Source organism: Mytilus galloprovincialis, chromosome 3, assembly GCF_965363235.1.
Source record: "Mytilus galloprovincialis chromosome 3, xbMytGall1.hap1.1, whole genome shotgun sequence".
Classification (NCBI taxonomy): domain Eukaryota; kingdom Metazoa; phylum Mollusca; class Bivalvia; order Mytilida; family Mytilidae; genus Mytilus; species Mytilus galloprovincialis.
Window position 1 is genome coordinate 36,654,747 of NC_134840.1, and position 24,060 is coordinate 36,678,806.

The 24,060-nt window shown below is 31.7% G+C and overlaps 1 protein-coding gene across 1 annotated transcript in view; it reads right to left on the reverse strand.

Annotated features, from left to right (window-relative positions):
• Nucleotides 1-24,060, reverse strand: part of LOC143067842 (uncharacterized) — a 97,929-nt gene that overhangs the window by 34,564 nt on the left and 39,305 nt on the right. Inside the window, exons 24-38 of the mRNA XM_076241423.1 lie at nt 22,995-23,296; nt 22,368-22,570; nt 20,274-20,457; nt 17,991-18,341; nt 15,552-15,653; nt 14,580-14,821; nt 12,641-12,939; nt 10,844-11,124; nt 10,239-10,459; nt 6,677-6,875; nt 5,953-5,985; nt 4,280-4,450; nt 2,723-2,893; nt 1,894-2,088; nt 856-1,020 (exon numbers count right to left, since the gene is read on the reverse strand). Of these exons, the coding sequence (XP_076097538.1) occupies nt 856-1,020; nt 1,894-2,088; nt 2,723-2,893; nt 4,280-4,450; nt 5,953-5,985; nt 6,677-6,875; nt 10,239-10,459; nt 10,844-11,124; nt 12,641-12,939; nt 14,580-14,821; nt 15,552-15,653; nt 17,991-18,341; nt 20,274-20,457; nt 22,368-22,570; nt 22,995-23,296 (3,119 nt within the window). The remainder of the gene's footprint in view (nt 1-855; nt 1,021-1,893; nt 2,089-2,722; nt 2,894-4,279; nt 4,451-5,952; nt 5,986-6,676; nt 6,876-10,238; nt 10,460-10,843; nt 11,125-12,640; nt 12,940-14,579; nt 14,822-15,551; nt 15,654-17,990; nt 18,342-20,273; nt 20,458-22,367; nt 22,571-22,994; nt 23,297-24,060) is intronic.

Here is a 24,060-nt window from a genome sequence, read left to right on the forward strand (position 1 = left end):
AATATTTCTGAAAAAAGTTAAAGAAACAAACCTTTAAATGTAAGACATTTTTTATCCTTATCTGTAAAAAAGGATTTAGGAGTAGTAATAATTTAAAAACTAGATGTGTCAAAGCGACGCGAATGCCCCATCTCAAAAATTTGAAAAATCTGCAATTTCAATAACACATGTGGACACAAACATGATGGAAGTCTCACATATCAAATATCAGCTCAAAATCTGGAGGGGTATAGAAAAAAAATCTGTATAACTGTGATTTTGAACAATTTTCAAAGTTGTAAACTCTAAATTATGGCACTAATTAGGGGAGTGGAACAAAACTTAAACTTATCTGTGACTCATCATCAGTAACTCATATACCAAAAATCAGCCCAATGTCTGAAAGCGTTTAGAAAAAAAGTCTGTATAACTATGATTTTCAACAATTTATCAAAGTCCAAAGCCCATAATTTCAGCAAACGTTAGCGGAGCGGAACGAATCTTAACGTTGATCTGTAACTCGTCATGGTTAACTCTCATACCAAAAATCAGCCCAATATCTGAAGGCATTTAGAAAAAAAACTCTGTATAATGGTTTGTTGCGGAATGACGGAATTCCGGAATAAAGGTGATTAACCTGGACATGGTGCTGTATTGCAAAGTGTTCTTTCTTTTTATTTCCCTTCACATTATTTTCCACCATTAGCTGGGGTAGGATTAGTGTAGGTTCTAGTTCTTACACGCATTCCAGAACCACAACTTTAAGTGGATAAAACTTACGTTTTGTTGGACCGTCGGATACCAAGTTATAGAAACAGTCAAAGCTAGTAATATAAGTCAATCGTTTACCTTCAAAACATCAAATTATTATATTACCTTCTGATGGAGATTCTGGAGGTTCGGGTGCTGGTGTTGGCTGTACTTGAGGTTTGGGTGCTTGTGTTGGCTGTACTTGAGGTTCGGGTGCTGGTGTTGGCTGTACTTGAGGTGTGGCTGATGGTGGTATTGGAGGCTGTGTTTCTTGTGGTGAATTTTCAGGTTCTGTGTATGGTTCAAGACAAAGGAAAGGTTTATTTGAGACGTATTTTATTGAGAGAAAGCAAACAAACATGTGACACAATGAGTTGTTTTTCTTTATTTTATTCATGGATTATTTCATTGTCTAATAACTTTTAGAGCAAGGTCATAATTTGATAAAGTACGATAAATATGTTAATTTATTATATTTTTTTGTATTTGTGAAGTAAGATGACTTAGCTGTGCATTATCCAGAGTATAGCACAGTTAGAACAATAAGATTTTGCCTACTAGTATGTCATGAGTTGATTATTATCAAAACAGAAACTCTCAGATGACTATTGGTCTCAATAGGGAACCAATAAAATGCTGTTTAATTGTTATCTCCAAGAATCGTAAAAGGAGTACTAGCTTAAGGCTAATAAGCCACAATATGCAGAGATGAGCTGTTTACTTTCGTATGTATTACCTATGCCAAATGCAGTGTATTTTCTCTAAGTAAGTGACTAAGTCTACAGTTATGAAAATATATTTTAAAGAGTTCATGTAATAAACCTTTAAATGAAAGTCATCTCTGATATCTCTGCAAGTAATTAAAACTTAAATAATCTATTCTGATATCATTGAAGTGCCTAAATATTTAATAATGGTGTATAACCTGGACATGGTGCTGTATTGCAAGGTGTCCTTTCTTTTGCTTTTCCTTCACATAACTTTCCACCATTAGCTGGAGTAGGATTAGTGTAGGTTCTAGTTCTTACACGCATTCCAGAGCCACAACTTTAAGTGGATAAAACTTACGTTTTGTTGGACCGTCGGATACCAAGTTATAGAAACAGTCAAAGCTAGTAATATAAGTCAATCGTTTACCTTCAGAACATCAAATTATTATATTACCTTCTGATGGAGATTCTGGAGGTTCGGGTGCTGGTGTTGGCTGTACTTGAGGTTCGGGTGCTGTTGTTGGCTGTACTTGAGGTTCGGGTGCTGGTGTTGGCTGTACTTGAGGTTCGGGTGCTGGTGTTGGCTGTACTTGAGGTGTGGCTGATGGTGGTATTGGAGGCTGTGTTTCTTGTGGTGAATTTTCAGGTTCTGTGTATGGTTCAAGACAAAGGAAAGGTTTATTTGAGACGTATTTAATTGAGAGAAAGCAAACAAACATGTGACACAATGAGTTGTTTTTCTTTATTTTATTCATAGATTATTTCATTGTCTAATAACTTTTAGAGCAAGGTCATAATTTGATAAAGTACGATAAATATGTTAATTTATTATATTTTTTTGTATTTGTGAAGTAAGATGACTAAGCTGTGCATTATCCAGAGTATAGCACAGTTAGAACAATAAGATTTTGCCAACTAGTATGTCATGAGTTGATTATTATCAAAACAGAAACTCTCAGATGACTATTGGTCTCAATAGGGAACCAATAAAATGCTGTTTAATTGTTATCTCCAAGAATCGTAAAAGGAGTACTAGCTTAAGGCTAATAAGCCACAATATGCAGAGATGAGCTGTTTACTTTCGTATGTATTACCTATGCCAAATGCAGTGTATTTTCTCTAAGTAAGTGACTAAGTCTACAGTTATGAAAATATATTTTAAAGAGTTCATGTAACAAACCTTTAAATGAAAGTCATCTCTGATATCTCTGCAAGTAATTAAAACTTAAATAATCTATTCTGATATCATTGAAGTGCCTAAATATTTAATAATGGTGTATAACCTGGACATGGTGCTGTATTGCAAGGTGTCCTTTCTTTTGCTTTTCCTTCACATAACTTTCCACCATTAGCTGGAGTAGGATTAGTGCAGGTTCTAGATCTTACACGCATTCCAGAACCACAACTTTTAGAGCAAGGTTTCCAGTCTCCGTATTCTGACCAACCACCATCAACTGACAAATGAAATTATATCATATTTATATATATATACAAAACAAATTTTTTTCAAATCATGAAGGAAAATATAGATGTATACTTCATACCAATTATAAGTCTATAAAAATTGATAAAGAGTATCAATGTCAAATATTCAACTCACAATCAAATTAGTTGAAAATGAAATTAAAAATCAAATGGTAAATGTCAGTGTCTGTGTCGGTCACGCATTGGTAATGTCAGGTATTTTTTATGTTTTATCGCAAGCATTAATCTGAAAATATGTTTAACTTAAAAAACAAATTCATGAAGGGATAAGCCTTTAGTCATAACTAGTGATAGGACCACAGGATACATAGCCCCCCTCGAAAAAACAGAAATTTCAAAATATGCGTTTAAAATCCGAAACTTTATCAAAGTACTAAACCTAATGATGTGAAATCGAGACGTTCTTTGACATAACCCTTCTGACATGACAATGGTCGAGTTTTTCAAAGTCTGAGTAGCAGAAAGTAAAAAACCTAAAATACTGAACTCCGAGAAAAATCCAAAACGTAAAATTCTACTTAAATGGCAGAATCAAAAGCTCAAACTTATCAAACAATTGGATAACAACTGTCATATTCCGTACTTGGTACAAGCATTGTTATAAGCCTGGTTATATAGCTAGGTTAACAGAGGTACAGCAGTCAACTTTGTGTTATCATCTTAATCAATATAAAAACAATTCAAAAAATTAAATATACAAACAAGAACAACAAAACAGCAAATAGACAAAGCACAGTAGCAAAATCGAAAGACAGGAATAAAAGATATTTAAAGAAATTACCATAACATATTTATTTTTGTTTGACTTTGAAACTCCGCTTTAAGATTGAAATTGTAGACATAATATCATAAAGTGTTCGAAAGAATGAGAAGCACTTTTTATTTCATAATATGTTAGTTTATTAACTTTGCTGTAATTGTGAGGTAAGATGACTTAGCTGTGCATTATCCAGAGTATAGCATAGTTAGAACCTCGAGATTTTGCCTACTAGTATGTCATGAGTTGATTATAATTTAAATGGAAACTCTCAGACGACTATTGGTCTCAATATAGAACCCGAATATCGCATATTAATTGTTATCCTCAAGAATCGTACGAGGAGTACTAGCTAAAGGCTAAGCAATCACAGTATGGAGAGATGAACTGTTTAGTTCCGTATGTATTACCTATGCCAAATGCAGTATATTTTCTCTAAGTATTTGATGAAGCTTACAGTATTGAAAATATCTTTGAAAGAGTTCAAGTAACAAACCTTTAAATGTAAGTCATCTCTAATATATGTGCAAGTAATTAAAACTTAAATAATATATTTTGATATCATTGAAGGGCTTAATATTTAATAATGGTGTATAACCTGGACATGGTGCTGTATTACAAGTTGTCTTTTCTTGAGATTTTCCTTCACAATTTTTCCCACCATTAGCCGGAGTTGGTTTAGTGCAGGTCCTAGTTCTTACTTTTTCTCCAGTACCACAACTTTTTGTGCAAGGTTCCCAGTCTCCATAATCTGTCCAACCACCATCAACTGACAATTAAAAGTTTGTTATGTAGTTCGGGTAATAAGAGAAATACAAAACGAATATCTTGAATGGAAATTTAATATTGGTGAACCAGCTTAAAAAAAACTCATACATCTAAAAGGCATCTTAAAGTCAAAAAATAGTCTTGAACAATAGACAAATTCCCATCTAATCTTTACAATTTTGAAGATTTGAAAAGATGTGATAAAGATTGACAGAAATATTTAAAGTCAAATATTTAAACCACAAACAAATCAGTAGTAAATGAAATTAGAAATTCTATGGTGAACGTCTGTGTCTTTGCCGCTTTGATAATGCGGGGTTACTTATTGTTTTGTTGCATCTGAAGCACTGATCTGAAAATATTTGTTAAAGAAATTTATTTTGTTATAATCTTACAGGCAAAAGGGTTGACAATACACGAAACGCAATTTTATGAAAACGGAATCTGTTTATCTTACTGCTAGTTTGGGCTTAAATGTATGCTTATTTAGTTATCTATACTGCACGTCTAAAACAGGTATGAACGATGTACGAATAAAATCCTGTAGTTTTCTGGTTTGAATTGTTTAACATTTGTTCATGCCCTGGCCTTTTGTTGTAACCTTCAAAGGCGTGTGTCTTTGTAATTTAAAATCTTGTAAACAGTTGTCTGGTATCAGTATTTAAAGGTAACAAATTCATTATAACGCAAGAAAAAAATCATGGAGTAAAAAGCATTCATATAGAAAGATGTTCATCTGATATAAAAAGGGATATTAATAAATAGAGGAACATAATTTTCAGTTTGACAAATATCTACTAGAAACATTGTGAAAACATATTTGTAACTTTTAAGTGAATGCAGATAATTCACATTTTTGTTACCAACGTGATGAATTTATTGCTCTAGCAAATCAGAATGAAAAATTTGTAATTACTTAACAAAACAAGATATGAGTCTTTAATACCTTATAAATGTTTTTAGCTATTGTAATCTTAAACACAATTTTATAGTTTTTTTTTCTTTTAATGTTCGGTATCACCCTTTTTTGTATTAGAAGGAGGTATAGGGAACTCAAAAACTTCATCAGCGTTCCATTTATTATGCCTAGTCTCAAAACATTAGATTGTGTAATTCAGCTGTTGTAATTGGTTGTTGTATGTAACTCTTGTTTCCATTTATGGTTTTGTAGATCTAGTTGTTGCTTACTTCAAAGACATGTTTAAAATTTGAAACATTAACTAGATAATAGAAATTCGTGCAGAATAATTTACAAGATTGAACTTTTGTACGTTTTGTAAGATGACAAATTAAGTTTTGAGTTTGACTGTCGCTCTGGTATCTTTCGTCCATGTTTAAGCCGGAATTATATATGAAACAAATTATGTCTATGTTTATCTCGTTTGAAATTAAGATCAATTTTGAAATAAAATCTTTTTTCTGTTTGAGGTATTATTAAGTATCATATTTTTAAATGGTCATATAATAACATCGCGTAACTTCAATTTATATCAAAATACATACTTCTTGGTTCTTCTTCTACTGGAGGTGAATTTTCTGAAAAAAATATGACAGTATTTGAGTTAAGAAAAAGACAAACATCAATGACCTTTAGTTCTTATTTTCTGTGTCATTTGGTTTCTTGTGGAGAGTTGTCTCAATGGCAATCATACCACATCTTTTTATAATGTAGTTATCAGGGTAATCGACTCTCAAGTCAGTTGTGATCGATCAGCTAATCATGAAATTTATTACTACCTGAATGACTTATTATACTTGTTTCTTTATGTTAACAAGATAACAAAGAAAATCGAGACTGTGAGACACAAACACCACAGAAATCAGCGGTGATGGGGTGCTCCGGAAAGATAAACAAATACTGCTGTACATTCGACACCTGACGTGTCGATCTTACAAAATATGTTAATAAATTATATTAAGTTATTAGGATTTTACGTTATAGAAGATAGGTAATTGACTCTAATATTACCATAAGACAACACCAAACTTGTAAACCATTCATTATAAAAGCTCTCTAACCTTTAAACTTGACAGACCATCAAACCAACAATGGTGTTTATAAGGTTATTGACCTTTGAAATGTTAGGAAATTTAATTTTAAAAATTTAAATGATATCTGCATGTTACAGTCTGTTGCAACGAAACGAAACATAAAATAACAGAGGACATTAAATGCAAGAAAATAAAGTGGAAATCAAATACAAAATACTGTTATTTAAGAACATACGTTTACAATTGAGAGATCCAGGATCGCTTTCAAATCTATCTAAACACTCGCAAACTCTTGAACCATCAATGGTTTTACACTCCTTATTATCTCCAGGGCATTTAGCATCCACAATATTTTTTACGGTAGGTTTTCCTTCGACATCTACGCAGCTATAGTAAGAGCCACATTCAGATTTCGTTGGGAATGTTTGGCCAACCTGTTAGAATAAGGAAAGTTTTATCACAAATTTCTCAAAATTTGATAGTAGTATTGTCATGTATATTAAACTTCAAAAACGATGCATTGAATATTATCTTACCTCCTATACATTTCTAGGAATATGATTGGTTAAAAGCGCCCCCGTGGAGACCGTGTATATTTCATATTAGGTAAGTAGGGAGGCGGGGCTTATTTCATACACGGTTAGTAGTTGTGTTACGTCCCTTTATATTCCATATTAGGTTAGAAGGGAGGCGGGGCTTATTTCATAAACGGTTAGTAGTGGTGTTACGTCCCTTTATAAAAACAAATCGCTATTGAGAAAAAATCTTAAAGGTTCCAATAAACAAAGAAATTGATGATTAAGATTGAAAAAAAATCACAAAACACATTAAACCCAACAAGTTGTTATTGCAGGCATCTGTTTTTGTAGGATCAATGGAAGTAATTTCTTAATGCTAACAGTATTGACGACTTATTCATTTTCATAGGTCACTAGTCCAAATTTAACACTTTGGGATAGTCGGTAAGATAAATTCGTTTCATAGTGTACTAGTGACTAGCTTCGCTCTCATCCCATATGGAATTTACTGACCCCATATATACCGTATTAGGTCACTTATACACTATGTAACTTATAATATCATGTGCTCGTTTGTTAAAATTGAGAATGGAAATGGGGCATGTGCCAACGAAACAACAACCCGACCATAGAGCAGACAACAGCAGAAGGTCACCAACAGGTCTTCAATGCAACGAAAAATTCTCGCACCCGGAGGCGTCGTTCAGCTGGCCCCTAAACAAATATATACTGGTTCAGTGATAATGATTACCATACTAAACTCCAAATTGTACACAAGAAACTAAAAGTTAAAATAATACAAGACTAACAAAGGCCAGAGGCTCCTGACTTGGGACAGGCGCAAAAATGCGGCGGGGTTAAACATGTTTGTGAGATTTCAACCCTCCCCCTATACCTCTAGCCAATGCAGAAAAGTAAACGCAAAACAATACAAACATTAAAATTCAGTTCAAGAGAAGTCTGAGTCTGATGTCAGAAAATGTAACCAAAGAAAATAAACAAAATGACAATAATACATAAATAACATCAGACTACTAGCAGTTAACTGACATGCCATCTCCGGACTTCAATTAAACTGATTGAAAAATTATGTATTCATCATATGAATATCAGGCACAATCCTCCCAGTGAAGGGTTAAGTATCATACCATCATAACATATATGAGAAGAACATAACCCGTGTCATGCCAACAACTGGTTTATTAATAATACATGTGTTTAGTTCCGATGCAAAGACCCTATATTTAGATTTACCCTATTACAACTTCAGAAGACACACCATTAGCGTCAACTATAATGTGTTAAGGTTCTTTTGTTTGGAAAATTGCTGTAGAATTTGATTTACCTTTAGATATTTGCTTTTATTTGATTATGTGTGTGGTTTTCTGGTATTAATTCATTCAGTGCTTTTGCTGATGTAATTTCAATATTTTCTGTTTCCTTTAGGGAGTTCGCTTCTCAGTTTTAAGTGAATCAATATTAACGCCAAAATATGCAATCTTTAATGACCTGACACCAGTATCGTAACTATATCCCTTTCTAATAAGTCTATTTAAAGGTTTTGTTAGCTTCTGAGGTGAATACTGACATTTTTGTGCTTTATAAAACAGTAAAAATATTGGATGTGAAATACCTGAACGTATAAGAAGTCTGCATGTTGAGCTATATTTACGAATGATGTCCTTATACCGATGATAACATTTAGTAAATGTTTTAACTAGTTTGAGATATCGAAAACCCTGGTGTAATAATTTTTCAGTAATACATAAATTTCTCTCGTTAAAATCTAAAACATTGTTACATACACGAGCGAATCGTACAAGTTGAGATATATAAACACCGTAAGATGGTGACAAGGGAACGTCATCATCTAAAAATGGATAATTAACGATAGGAAATGAGAAGTCATCTCTTTTATCATAAATTTTAGTATTAAGAAGTAAAATCACAAAAATACTGAACTTAGACGAAAATCAATTTGAAAAGTCCCTAATCACATGGCAATTTCAAATAACAAAACGCATAAAAAACGAATGGACAAGAACTGTCATATTCCTGACTTGGTACAGGCATTTTCAAATGTAGAAAATAGTGGATTAAACCTGGTTTTATAGCGCTAACCCTCTCACTTTGATGACAGTCTCATCAAATTCCGTTATATTTACATTGATGCGTTAACTAAACAGACACAATACATAAATAGTCGAAATATGGGTTTAAGCTTTCCGTCAATGATATATATAGCAAGATCGAGAAAAGGGCAGTGGTCATTGTTAGTATTAGCTTTATTTAAAGTAAGTTCAACAGGATAAATTTCTTTAGTATACATAGTGGAGTCGTCATTATTGAGAGCTAAAATATCATCCACATATCTAAAAGTATTATTAAATTTGTGTATCAGATGTTGTTTCGATGGGTCTTTGCTGATTATTGTCATACATTGTAACTCATAGCAATACAAAAACAGGTCCGCAATAAGTGGTGCACAGTTAGTCCCCATTGGAATTTTGTTGTTGTATAAATGATAGTTTGAAGGACAGTCATGTACAACTACCATTCGTCAGACCCGTAATGATTATTATTAAATTTCGACACAATATGTTCCCAATTTTTTGACAATTGTATCCAATATGTATGTTTGTTTAGTTTAAACATTGTTGTCAATATAATGCAATTTTATTCTCGTGTCAAATAAGCAAGAGTTTGAGCAAGCTATACAACTAAGTTGATTACACCATTTTCTTCAGAAGAAGATGCCTGTACCAAGTAAGGAATACAACTTTTATAGTGTTATATTTTAGTGCTTTACCTTTATAGAAATTAAACTTTTTTTTAAAGTTCCAATTGCTCTCGTTTTATCTACAACACAAGATCCTTTGATAACAAACATATATTTATAATTTTGTATTGCCCTATCGGTAATGTATATCTTTCATCTCTGTTACTTCCCAAAGATTGAAATAGTATTAATAATTCATGCAGGTTAGAAACCTTTATGGACGGATAAAAAAAAACCCAAAAAAACCCAAGAATGACTGAGTAAGATAACATTGGCTAACACACATTGTCCTAATTTTAGGTGTGAGTGGACCAACTTCATCACTTAAACTTTTGAGGCAAGTTAAAAAAAAAAAATCTACAGCAAACATCTGTGAATTATTTACAAAGGAATAATAATAGATGATGTTTTTGTTACTGAGAGAGTTTTGTAAAAACATACATGTTTTTTGTTTGTATGGGTTAATTGTGACCGTTTTGTTTATATACTGAGATACATACCTCGACTTGAATTATTGTTTTATCATCCGACACTGAACAGGTGGGAACACATTCACTTTCAGGAATACAGCGGTCATCTTTATCAACTTTTCCAGATTCACATGTGCAACCTTTATATGGAGCTGTTGTACAGTCGGAACTCTTATCTGCTTGTGTATTCATACAACTTGAAATACAGGTTACACTGTCAGATTCCACAAATGTTTCAGCACATTTCAAAGCTACAATAAAAAAAGTAAATTAAATAAAGTTATTGTTCTGCGGGAAATTTAATGAAATAAGTAGGTTTACGAAACCGTAGTAGTGCATTTTGAATATACCAAAAGAATTAATAAAAAAAGTAAAATGCTGGAAATTCAGAGAAAGAGAGATATGGAATGAGTTGTCAGATTTAATAAAGTGTCTTAACAACAATTTAGGTTAAGGAAAACGATCTCGAATGTTTAAAAGACCGGTGGTTTCTCATTTTCTCATTGACTTTATCTGGAATCTTATGCGACAATTCAAAACATCTGAAATATTTAATATTTGAAAGTGTTACCAAGAAAAGAATAAAGGAAACAAAACACATTTTAAAATAACATTGACTGGTAAGCCATACTTACGACAACTAGTAACGTCTCTCCACTCCGACAGATCAATTCTAACTCCGTTCTGGCTTCCAAAGAAAACGGCTTCCTCCAATATTGGACAGTGTAAAGATGTGTCAGGATTTTCGCAAACATCAAATACACAGCTTGAATAAAATCCTGACAGATCAATTCCCGCTTTGAAAGCTTCTTTGAATAAGCCATTTTGTGAATCAAGGAGTCCACACCTGCTTGTTTTCTTGGCTTCACTTGTCGCTTTGTCAGTACAATCGACAAGAGGAGTTTCACTTGGACAACTGCAATATATATCTAAAAACTTGTACATTCTTACTGAATGTTGTTAACTGTTTCTTACTATACATATATCAATTTACCAATGGAAACATTTGTTTAAATCGTTCAGTTGTGTGACTAAAATGGTTCCTATTGAAACTTGACATGCATAAGATTTTCAATCACATATGTTCTACTTTGTCAACTAAGATATGACGCTTATTTACATTGATCATAATCTATTATTTATGAAGATTATTATTTCATAGTGTCATATTAATGTATGTTGTACAAGGAATTAAGGACATATTTGTTTATTTATTTCTTTATATTCAGCGGCAAAATAAAGGGCCACTCTTTGCTATATAAAATATTTTGTACTTGTTGTTAAAATATATAGATATAAGTAGATATGGTATTAGTGCCAATGAGACAACTCTTAATCCAAGTCACAATTTGAAAAGTAAACAATTATATGTAAAGTACAGTCTTCAATACAGAGCTTTGGCTAACACTAAACAGCAAGCTATAAAGGCCCCATAAATGAGATATTCTTTCATTTGATATGGAGTTTGTGTTGCTCCACCTTGAGGTTTTGTTGTTGTGTTTTGTGTAGTGTTTATTGTAATTTTGCACAATTATTTCTCGGATAGCATGGCTAGTCGGTTTCCGATTAATGAGACGGAATATCTGTTCACCTTTTTTATTTTTATGTTCTGAAAAAGCCTTTCTATTTTTTTTAACACATAGCAACACGAACGGGAAAATCAAACATGTATTTAGATTTACCCTATTACAACTTCAGAAGACACACCATTAGCGTCAACTATAATGTGTTAAGGTTCTTTTGTTTGGAAAATTGCTGTAGAATTTGATTTACCTTTAGATATTTGCTTTTATTTGATTATGTGTGTGGTTTTCTGGTATTAATTCATTCAGTGCTTTTGCTGATGTAATTTCAATATTTTCTGTTTCCTTTAGGGAGTTCGCTTCTCAGTTTTAAAGAAATTAACTTTCCAAAACACTAGTTTATATTAATAGGGAATAAATAAAGGTATCCAAAGAGCAAAAAATATAAATAGGTCACCATGCTTGTTTTTGAGATATTAGCCATTCAAATTTGGCGGGAAAATATTCTCTCTTGACTTTTCATAGCTTTATCATTGACAGGTTGAAGTTCTCAAAAACTGTTAAAAAGTAATTAAAATTTTATAAGGCTTTTACAGATGGCTTATTATTATACATGTAAAAGATTTACAAAAAGAAAAATGGGGTCACCGGGCAAATTTTTTCAAGGCATTTAAATGGATAAAACCAAAGGATTCCGAAAATCTGACAAAAATCCAAAACGTGACAAGCCAGCTTCCTTAATCAAGGTGTACATTGACGAAATCAATTTATAAAAAAGGCAAGACAAAAATAAGAAAACGTTGTATGATTTCTAACGAGACAAATACCGATCAAATGACGTTGGAAATTGTTATTATTCCTCATTAACTTTTTCCAATGTCATAATTTTGATAAATATACATTGCCTACCTTTGACCAGGTGACTCCCAACTTTTTCCAATACGATAGTGAAGTTTACGTGGTTTGTTAAGATTTCCATCACGGTCATAATAATCATCATTTTTATTACTATTGCAGTTACCACAAAGCCCAATGAACTGACCACTGTATGCATTAAATGGAGCTTGAATCATCACTTTATGTCTACCGTCAAAACTGACATCAATTTCGCATTGTGTGTGTCGAATATGAATAGATCTTGCTTCTCTTGTTACTTCTATATTCTGTTCTTCAAAGTTTTGAGGTCCACTTACTGACTTTCCATTAATCTGTTGAATGAAATTTTATTACTGCCAAAAACAAGTTTATTTTAATTTATATTACACATAATAACAGCAACACAATAAAACACCAAAAATACAGAAAGGGATTTACAGGATTACATTACACAATTAAAACAGCCAGTTATGACCAAAGCCATTAAAGACACGTCTAAATTGAATTAATTGATAAATTCAACAACACTTACCATTATCTTGATGAGTTTTACACGGGAAACTCTGTGCTAAAATTTACGACTAAATTTCCAATGTTTATAGTGATTTTCCATTTGCACAATCTTACGGTGTTTATTTATCACAACGAGTTTGCTATGCCTGTGTCTATCCTGGAGTGTTGGATTTTAATGAACATCATTACGGTAAGCTAATGAGTCCGGGATTTTCTCACCACAAATTACTTAAAACCTTTACTAAATTCTTGCATAGATATAAGAACTTGGTTTTGAAGTTTGGTTGTACCTGTAGAAAACTTATTTCAAACGGGATAGTACATCCTTAATTTTTTCGAGAATGTTGTTTACCGTGACCGGACATTAAGATACGTTTCTGGTAAACTTTTTCGAAAAGGCTACTTCTAGTTCAACTCAGTTATTTTTTAATTGGTATTATTATTGATTTTATTACCAATAAATTAATAGCATACTAACTATAATTTTTATATACATATGCACATTTATGGATCTACAATCTGTTGATACAAGTATCGTGGCATTGCACAATGTTACTTTTTCACTGTTTTTCACTGTTTTTGAAGTCTTAGCATTACATCTATTGAATGTTGGATGTGTACTGATTGATAATATAGTCTTAGATTGCCGATGTTTTTAATAAGTTGTTATTGGATCTGAACAGGCTGAAAGTAACGCGAGTACTATCAGATCTAAGAGGCTTTTTGTTGTTTGAATGTACAAGTACCCTGCCAGGTCCGTTTGTTCTTATGTTGTACAGTTGTACCGTTGTCTCAGGTTAGAGAAGGGTTGAGCACCCTCTATCATACTTAATTCTGCTACATTCTGTTTGTTCCTGTCTCAAGTCAGGTGCCTGTAATTCAATGTTTGTCGTTTGTTGCTGTGTTACATATTTGTTTTTCGTTCATTATTTGTACATAAATTATGCCGTTATTGTTTTCGTTTGAATTGTTTCACATTTTCATTTCGGCCTTTTATTGCTGACTGTGCATTATGAGGAAAGGGGTATTTTAATGTGCGGTCGGAGCGCTTTTTCTGAATTAACATTCTTTAAGAACGTTCAGAACCCAAAAATCAAAGGCAATGAATGTATAAGATATGAAAACACAAGAAACTATGACTAAATAAGACATAAAGATATAACCAAACTTATCAAAGTCAACTTTGCATGAGGGAGTTGTATCATTAGTTTAACATTTATTAATTTATCAACGGAGTTTTAAGGGAAAACACTTTTTTTAAATTCATGTCAACACTTAAGCACTTATATAGTTGATATTTCTTGATACATTTTTGAAATCATGTCGATGAAAGAATTGTTGATTCCATAACAGTTTCATTTAATAAAAATATTTTTAAATGTATATTGCTATTTGTCATCATTCATTTTTTCATGCTCTAAATCAAATTAGTTATAAACAATATTGATATCAAACTTACCAAAACCTCACCACCCTTTAGAATGCTATATACACCATCCCCAATTGTAAAATCTACTCTCTTGTTATATGCAACAGGTCTATCGTTACGTTTTTCTGTTGTAGTTTCAACTATGAAGGCACATGGATTTGTGATATCTTCCAGCGCTGACAAAATATATTTACATACACCCATGTGATGAACAACGGCAGAGTCATATGTCCTGGTGTGAGGATCTCCCGATGATATACAGGTACATAGTTCTGAAAAATGGTGTAAATAAAACTATTTAAGTACATTAAATAAAATTGTAATTACCATTATCAAGAACTAATTGACATGTTCATTGCAAAGGATGAATAATTTTAAATAACTATGAAGTATGATTTGCTTAAAATAGTTCTGTTTTATTCCTGTTTTCGTTCGTTTCTACAACAAAATTTTCGTATTTGTTTTTCTCAATTTCTACAAATCAAACCTTCCAAGAAACGATGCAATAGGATAAATGTGATGATGATAGAATTTTAAATTTTTGGCTCATTAACTTCTTGTTTACCTAAAATATAAATATTATACACAAATTGTCCTTGTATGAAATTCATACCAATTTTTTCTTAGAATCTATAATTTAGAGCCCCCTGAAATTTAGTATCAAGATTCATGTTGTATGCTTTACAACGTAATGCGTTTTATTTTATGACTCTTTCCCTAATCATCTCTTTGCCGAGTACTTATAGCAAAGGTATCATTAATGAGCAGTTTTCATAGTTCAACATGTACTACCTCAAATGACATTTGGTTGAATAAAAAATATAAAGTGTGTTTTTGTATTTTATCTAACCAATTTTCATATAAAAGTAAATGCAATGCTATACTATTAAATGAACGATTATAACTTTTCACAATCATAAATAGAGGAATAAGAAGAATGATCATGTTGTTAGATATAAAAAAAAACCAACTTAATGACCAAACAAGTTTAGGCTTACATACTTGAACACTTTTTCCTTGGATCACCAGTGTAACCTCTTGGACATTTACATCTACCATTTGTAAAGATGGCATTTTCACCACAATCATTTGCACAGTTTCTGCCTGAATAAAAATAAAACATAGATTTAGGTTAGAATTGTCATAGGAATAAAGGTTAGAACATTGATAGCATTCAACAACTAGTTTATGTTCCAGCTGATATTTAGTATATACAATTAAAAAAATTAGTATGTTTGAATTTTAATCTTGGTATCTATGATGAGTTTATTTCTAGAGCTATTTATTTATTTTGTATTGTTTGTTTGCGGTCTTCGTTATCAATTACTTTAAAAACATCTCCTTTGCTTTTTCTTTAGAAATTTAGCAAGTTTTGAAACCATGTTTAACAAACCATTTTCTACATAGGAAAATACCTGCATCGGCAATTTTGCAATGTTACTTTTTCCATAGTACAAAAGTTAAGAAAATAACCTATCATAAGAATTATATACTCAGTTTATTGTATATATTGTATATCCATTTTCTGCAGAAATATATTAACCCTAAAGTAATGAATATGCTTTACTTTTAAATGGTTAAAAACATAACAAGAATATATGAATACAACTAATTAGTATTAAATGATTCCGAAACACTTATTAGGAAATAAATTCACAAGGTACACCGAAAAGAATTATAAACAGAAGTATATCGGCCGTTTATGTAGGTTTGATAGTACAAAGTAAATATTGATTTTCCAATGGAAATACTTTCGCATGTCAACTATACAGGACATCACGTCAGATTCAAATAACATCGCTGTAAACGGGAAATGTCAACGCAGTATAACTGTTTATCAAATAACATTGACTAGTCATAGCCATTAAGACTTAACTAAACAGGTAAACTATTCAAAGAATTCAAAACCAAAGAACATTATGTTGGGCAGAGACGTACTATTTTAAGAGACAAGGAATGAAGAAATACTAAAACAACTACATACCAAGTACCTTTGAGATTGCAGTAAGAGTTTCATATTACACTGACGTAATATCACTTAAACAGTGCCAAAGTCAATAAACTTTGACGGATGGGATGGAGTCACACAATCGCCATGTAAATCAGATGGGACTATTTTTTTTTGATAACTGCGTTCCAAAAAGTATTAACTTACCTTTAGCGGTTTGTCTTAAATACACCAAATCATAATTTTAACATGTAAACAATGCGAAAGTCGATAAACTATGACGAAGATACTGTGTCAAATTATCTCTATGGAAATGAAACGTGAAAATATAAATACGGCTGCATACCAATTATTGTTGAAATAACTATTGGTTTTCAACTAAATCAGACTTCATCGAAACTTTAACATTTAAACTAAGCAAAAGTGGATATACCATGCATGACTAAAGTGGCAGAGAGCCAAATTATCTCTATTAAATGTGTTTATTCTCATACAACCTTGCACCAAATATTATTTCCTTTTACTGGCATGATAATAATACTTTTCTGACAGCCGTACTGCCGACGTGGCAATCGGAAACAGTATACTTAGATTGATATTTTCCGTATTCTTTTTTTTTATTATTAATCCGTATTCTTCAAGGCGATACAAAGATCGTAGATGTACAAACACACGAGAAGCTTAATAATTAAAAATAGTATTTCTTTTTTTATTGTCATATCAAAAAAGGTTCGTCATGAATCAGTCAATAGAAAATCACTTAAAAAACACATCACAAGGCCGATAATTAAAACAGTTGTAGAACATAAATAAACATTTAACTCCGCCACATTATGTATGTATATGCTGGTTCCAATTCAGGAACCTGCAATTCATTTGTTGTCGTTTGTTACTGTGTTACATATTTGTTTTTCTTTCAGTTTTTTTGTACGTTTGGAAGGCCGTACAGAGACATATAGCTGTTTATTTCTGTAACATTTGGTATCTTGTGGAGAGTTGTCTCATCGGCAATTATATCGCATCTTGAAAAAGATCTCGTAGAAATGGTCCTAGAATATATTACAGATTACACTTGATGCGATATACTAATTAGGGAAGTGACAATATAATTCACTGTCGACAATTATCTAGTATATTGTATAGTTTGACTGTATGCCATTTTTTGTACCAATATAAATTGAAATATGCAGAAGTAAAAGAAATAACTACATTCTGTTTTAATTAAAAACTTGAAAAAAGAAAATCACATTACTATGAATATTTTTGGTTGAAAAAAGTCAAATTATGATAAGCTTTATCATTCATCATATAATAATTTTCTAAGTAACGAAATAATAAAAAAAAAGAAAGATTTTTTGTCGAGAGTAAATAAAATCTAGATTTAGAATTCTTAAAAAAGTCGAAAAAATAACACGAGACTCCCTTCATATCTAATGTAGAAAATAGTATTATAATCATAAGTTGTATATTACACAGTAATGATTAAGACTTACCTTTTGATAAATATGTGACTTGAAATATGGCCCGTCTACAGTTTCCTCTAATCAAAAACCTGTTTCCTCTCTTTCTGATGAATCTACATTTGTTACGACGATTTCTTCTCCCTTTCTTCTGTTGACGTTTCTTTTGAGCTTTTTCCTTTCTTCCTTTGTTCTTTCCTCTTCCCTTGCCTTTTTTTGCCTTTATTTTTTCCGGGTCTTTGGAAGATGGATCCAAGTTAACATTTATAATTTTTTCAGCACTCTGAATTTTGCATACCACAATCCTTCTGTTTCTTCTATGGCGTTTACAACGTCTTGACTTTACAAGAACTTCCTCATTCTTTATACAAGAAGCTGGAATTTCTATTAAAATGGAAAAATAAAAAGATATATAAGTTTTGAGCTGTCAAGATATATTACTATTTTACATATTTGTTTTCGCTTTTGTATAAAGGAATAACTATTTTCTAAAACCATATTCATATAATATCATTCATAATAAGAGCTGAATTGAAGCGGAAATTAAAACATCAATAAAGAGAGATTTAGCAGTAATTCATAGATGAATTTTTCAAGTGTATGCCATTTTATTTTTAGACATAACATCTGCTCTGAATTGATTACTATAAAATGAACGTGTGATTGGTGTCTACGAGGTCATTTCAGCAGTTGTAATTCACATGTATTTTATTTACTGGAAAGTAACTGAACAGACTTGCTTGACTATAAGCAAAATAATTGAAAATGACTGAATTTTCAGAAAGAACAAAAATCTTTTAAAAAAATACAAACTAAATTTATTAACTATAATATATACATTTAATGACGTTAAGATTAGTATCACAGTTTTCCAAATAAAATGAAATCAAAGTAGATATTTTTTTATTTGTGGACTTTTGCGAACGCAACATATGTATTACTGGTAAATTATTAAACCAGGGATATCGTTACCATAAATTACTTAAAACCTTTTCTAAATTTTTCCATAGATATAAAGATTTGGTTTTGAAGTTTGGTTGTACCTGTAGAAAACTTATTTCAAACGGGATAGCACATCCTCATTTTTACAGAAATGTTGTTAACCGTGCCTTGAAATTTAGAAATGATCCATGTAATTTGTCGCTCCTTTAAATAAACTTATTCTAAAAGGTTACCTATTCAACACTGTAATAAGATAATTGAATATGGTTTTTATTGGTACAAATATTGATTTTGCTATCAGTAAATTAAAAGCTAACTAAATATTCCTAGTATGTTATATGTATATACATATTCATGGATCTACAATCTGTCGATACCTGTAACTTGGCATTGCACAAGGTCATGTTTTTCTCTGGCTGTTTATGACGTCTTTACACTAAATCCATTGGATGTTGGATGTGTACGGATTGATAGTTTAGTCTTAGTTGCATGATTTTTTTATTAGTTGTTAGTGGCTTTGAACTAGCTGTCAGATAACTGCGAGTACTCTCAGATCTGTTCATTGTGTCTTTTTGTGTCGGGATGTATAAGTACCGGGCCACGTCCACTTGTATTTTTGTCCATCTGATGAGTTAATCCTTTTTCAACTGATTTTTATATTTCGTTCTTATGTTGTACTGTTATACCACTGTCCCTGGTTAGGGGGAGGGTTGGGATCCCGCTAACATGTTTAACCCCGCCACATTATTTATGTATGTGCCTGTCCCAAGTCAGGAGCCTGTAATTCAGTGGTTGTCGTTTGTTTATGTGTTACATATTTGATTTTCGTTCATTTTTTTACATAGATAAGGCCGTTAGTTTTCTCGTTTGAATTGTTTTACATTGTCTTATCGGGGCCTTTTATAGTTCACTGTGCGGTATGGGCTTTGCTCATTGTTGAAGGCCGTACGGTGACCTATAGTTGTTAATGTCTGTGTCATTTTGGTCTTATGTGGATAGTTGTCTCATTGGCAATCATACCACATCTTCTTTTTCATATTTTCAATGCTTGGGAAACTAAGAGCCGGCTTCTTTTTAATGCTTCTGAAAAAATTATTAAAATAACCCCCACATTAATACCCACACTATCATTGAAGGATTATTTCACATTAGGGTTAAGCCTTGTCAGTTATGTATAGTTTGATTTAAAAAACAAAAAAACATTTTTGATTTACTGTCATTGTCAATGAATAATTACATAAAATCAAAGTTAATTGTTTCCTCGATTCCTTGATTTGAGTTCATGATATTCCCTTAGTTTTTATAGATCTTTATATCCTGATTTGTATTAAGTGTAACAATAATAGATTCTTAGAAGTTTATAAACAGCTTTACCGTCACACTTTTCACGCCCATCTCCAAGATAATTAGGTTTGCATTCACATTCATATTTGCCCTTTTTGACAACACACCATCCATTCTCATGACATCCATCATTTTTCCAAACTGTTTTCATCTCGCCACCAGCCGTACACTCTTCCTCAAGTGTGCAGTCGTCTTCCCGTCTAATAGCACCAATCTACAGTAAAACATCTTATAGCATTAACCTATGGTAAAAACAAGAATGTGTCCATAGTAAACAGATGCCCCACTCGCACTGTCATTTTCCATGTTTAGTGGACCGTGCAATTGGGGTCAAAACTGTAATTTGGCATTTAATTTAGCAAAGATTTTATTATAGGGAACATGTGTACTAAGTTTCAAGTTGATTGGACTTCAACTTCATCAAAAACTACCTTGACCAAAAACTTTAACCTGAACTTTGCACTATCATTTTCTATGTTCAGTGGGCCGTGCAATTGGGGTCAAAGCTTTATTTTGGCATTAAAATTAGAAAAATCATATCATGGGTAACATGTGTACTAAGTTTAAAGCTGATCAGACTTCAACTTCATCAAAAACTACCTTGACCAAAAACTTTAACCTGAAGCCTGAAGAACGGACGGACGAACGGACGGACGAACGAACGGACAGACGTTTTGACAGACGTTTTGACAGACGAACGGACGAACAGAACAGAACACATAATGCCCCTCTACTATCGTATTTGGGGCATACAAATTATGAATACAAGTTTCATCTCAAGTGTCATCAGGTTGTTTCTTAGAAATTTTACTTGAAATCTATAAAAATGCCTGTACGAAGTCATGAATATGTCAGTTGTTATTCATTCGTTTGATCGGGTTAAACGTTTGATTTAACCAGTTGATTAGTGACTTACCGTTTTAAAATTTCCTCGGACATCGCTATTTTTGTGTTATTTAATTTTTATACCACTGTCATTTTTGCCCTTTCTTCGACTAATGAGAGCTTTAAATATTACTTTGTTATCTTCCGCTTGTGTTTAGCTATTTACGGAACGGATTTGGTACAGAAAAAATGCAGTCAAGAAATAGTGTAAGAGTAGCCTGTTCTTGTTCACATTATATTTTACTTTGTAAAGTTCTAAAAAGATTCTTCAGATTTAGGGTGTTTTTGTGATCACATTTGTCCTTATAATCAATTTTTGGTTTAAGATAGAAAATCCATAAACTGCAAGGTAGATTTTGAATTTAGAAGTTTAATCTTCTAATCCCTATTGTGTTTTTTCAAGTGGATATTTTTATCCAAAACAGTTTAAACCGCTGATAGATTTGGTAGTATTGCATCATAAAAACTAAAAGCCTTATTTAGTTTGTTAGAAAGTAATAAAGTTATAGGATACTTTTGTAGATTTACAAAGGAAACTTAAATGGGTTATTGTAGATTGTGCTTAAATATATAAATAGTATTCTTACTTTTCGACATATGAAATAAATAAATAAGAATATTTTACAGATTAATAAATAGTTGCTTGTATCGTCCTCGGAGTTCTGTATTTTTGTTATTTTACTTTTTGTAACGAAAGACGTTAAGCGATTTGATATGGTGAATTACAGCTGATATTTCAACATTTGCATACACATTAATTCTGTAATATTAGAATGTTTTAATTTAGAAAGAAATAGAGAGATTGAGAAGAGAAATATGTACGTATTAAATGAATTATGTCTTCATTTTTGTCTTATGTTCACAATCAGTATGACGTAGTGTGCCTAAACAATAACTTAAAAGAGTAACCTACTGACATATATATGACAATTGACTGAAGAAATTCGAATTGAACAATGTAAATATAATTGGTTCGTGTAGATTTGCGTCAATTCGTTTTTGGTTTGGAGCAAAAATGAAAACACTAAGTCTTTTTGATTTCTCAAATGGTAAAAAAGCATATATACTATATACAGACCCAATTTCTGAACTTTAATATGTATGATCTAAGTGGATTAAACTGGTAATTGATATATGGTAATACATAATACACATACAAACATACCAATGTATTCTCATATAGATAATCCTTTTTAAAAGAAAATAAACTGAAGCATTGTCAAAGAGGAATATAACTACCTTATAGTACTCATTATCATCAGCAATACATCCACACTGACTTTCCAGGACACATTTCTTGTCATCTAGATAATAACCTTCGTCACATACGCAGCCTTCAACAGCTGGTAAATCACAATCTTCATCAGTTGGGTTTTTGTTTTCACATGTTGCTGGACACTTTGAGCTGAACTTGTATGTTGAATGTTCATCACACGTCATTGCTACAAATATTTAATCATATAAAATAGATATACCAATGATAAATGATTATTATGCATTGAATATTTTATTAAGAAAAAAATAAACAGGAAAACGGCATTATCTTAAAAAGTTCTTCTATCCTTCTGTTTGGTATTGGGAATATTTATATCCTGCTGCACACTTGGAACCCGTCTGGACGTGGTTTGCTCATGTTAGTACAGACCCAGTGATTAGTCTTATATGGTAGATCACATTCGGAGAAAAGAAGTCAACAATTGTAGTGTGAGTGCTTTATCCCTATCTTTATTTGGACAAATCGTTGACAGATAAGAATATACAACCAAATAAAATAGCCATTTTGTATATCTTATACGTAGAAACTTTTGTCAACATTTACACTGTATTTTTAAAGGATTTTAATATTGAAGTTATAGTAGTACTTACGACAAAAGTCTGGTTTTCGCCACTCATCATATTTAAAGTCATTTTTCCTACAATTCTGTGCCACTGCATCTATTGCAAGACAAAGTGCCTCATTTTCATATGGACCTCCTAAGTTCATACAAACATCTACAATGCAAGCATCAAACAGCTCCTTTGCCATTTTTGCATCGCTTTTTAAACAAGCAGTAAATGGTGTCACCCCTTCTTGTCGATCTGGATTTATTTTTCCACAATATGTATCACTTGCTAAAAATTTGTTCTGTTCTTCAGTACATTCTTTTACAGGCAGTGATACAGGACATCTTAAAAGTATAGAAATAGAACACGTGATATAATTGTCAATGTAAAAACTCCATACCAGAGACGAAATAACATAGAAGTTTACATAGAAAGATTGCCTTAAAAATTTCATAATGCTTGAAATGACAATATTTTAACCACCAAAAAGGCATTTATAATTTGAAGACTATCTTATCCTACTACATATCTATTCTAAGTTCAATAAATAAGAAAAAGACATTTGTAATAATTCCTGATAAATTGATAAGATGCTTCCTTTAAAAATTATTAAACAAATTATAATTATACTAATGAATACAACATAAGGAACTCACTTCACATATAATAGTAACATCAATTATTGTCCATTCCTATGATTCGAATATTTCAGTTTCACAGGGAAAACTGTATTCCAAAAGAAGAGCCAAGTATCTGTTACGTATTAATTTTCTTCGCAAGTTTCTTTGTTCCCTTCTTGCATTGTACTTTGTTTCCAACTTATCAGATATATACAGTGAGGTTTATCATGAATCACAGACCCGAATACTATTTTTTTTTTATATACATTGTCCATCTACCTTTTATAGTTTTCAAGATGACAGGCAAAAACGCAAAATAATAAATGGTAAAAATTGTCATTAAAGGAGCAAGAATGGCAATAACGAGTCAACTGACGATTTTGAACAGTCAATTTATTTGTAGATCTTGTCTTAGAGATATTTTTTTTTATATTTCATGTGTTTATTTACCAAGATGAAAAGCATTATAAAATAGGTAAAAATCGTTC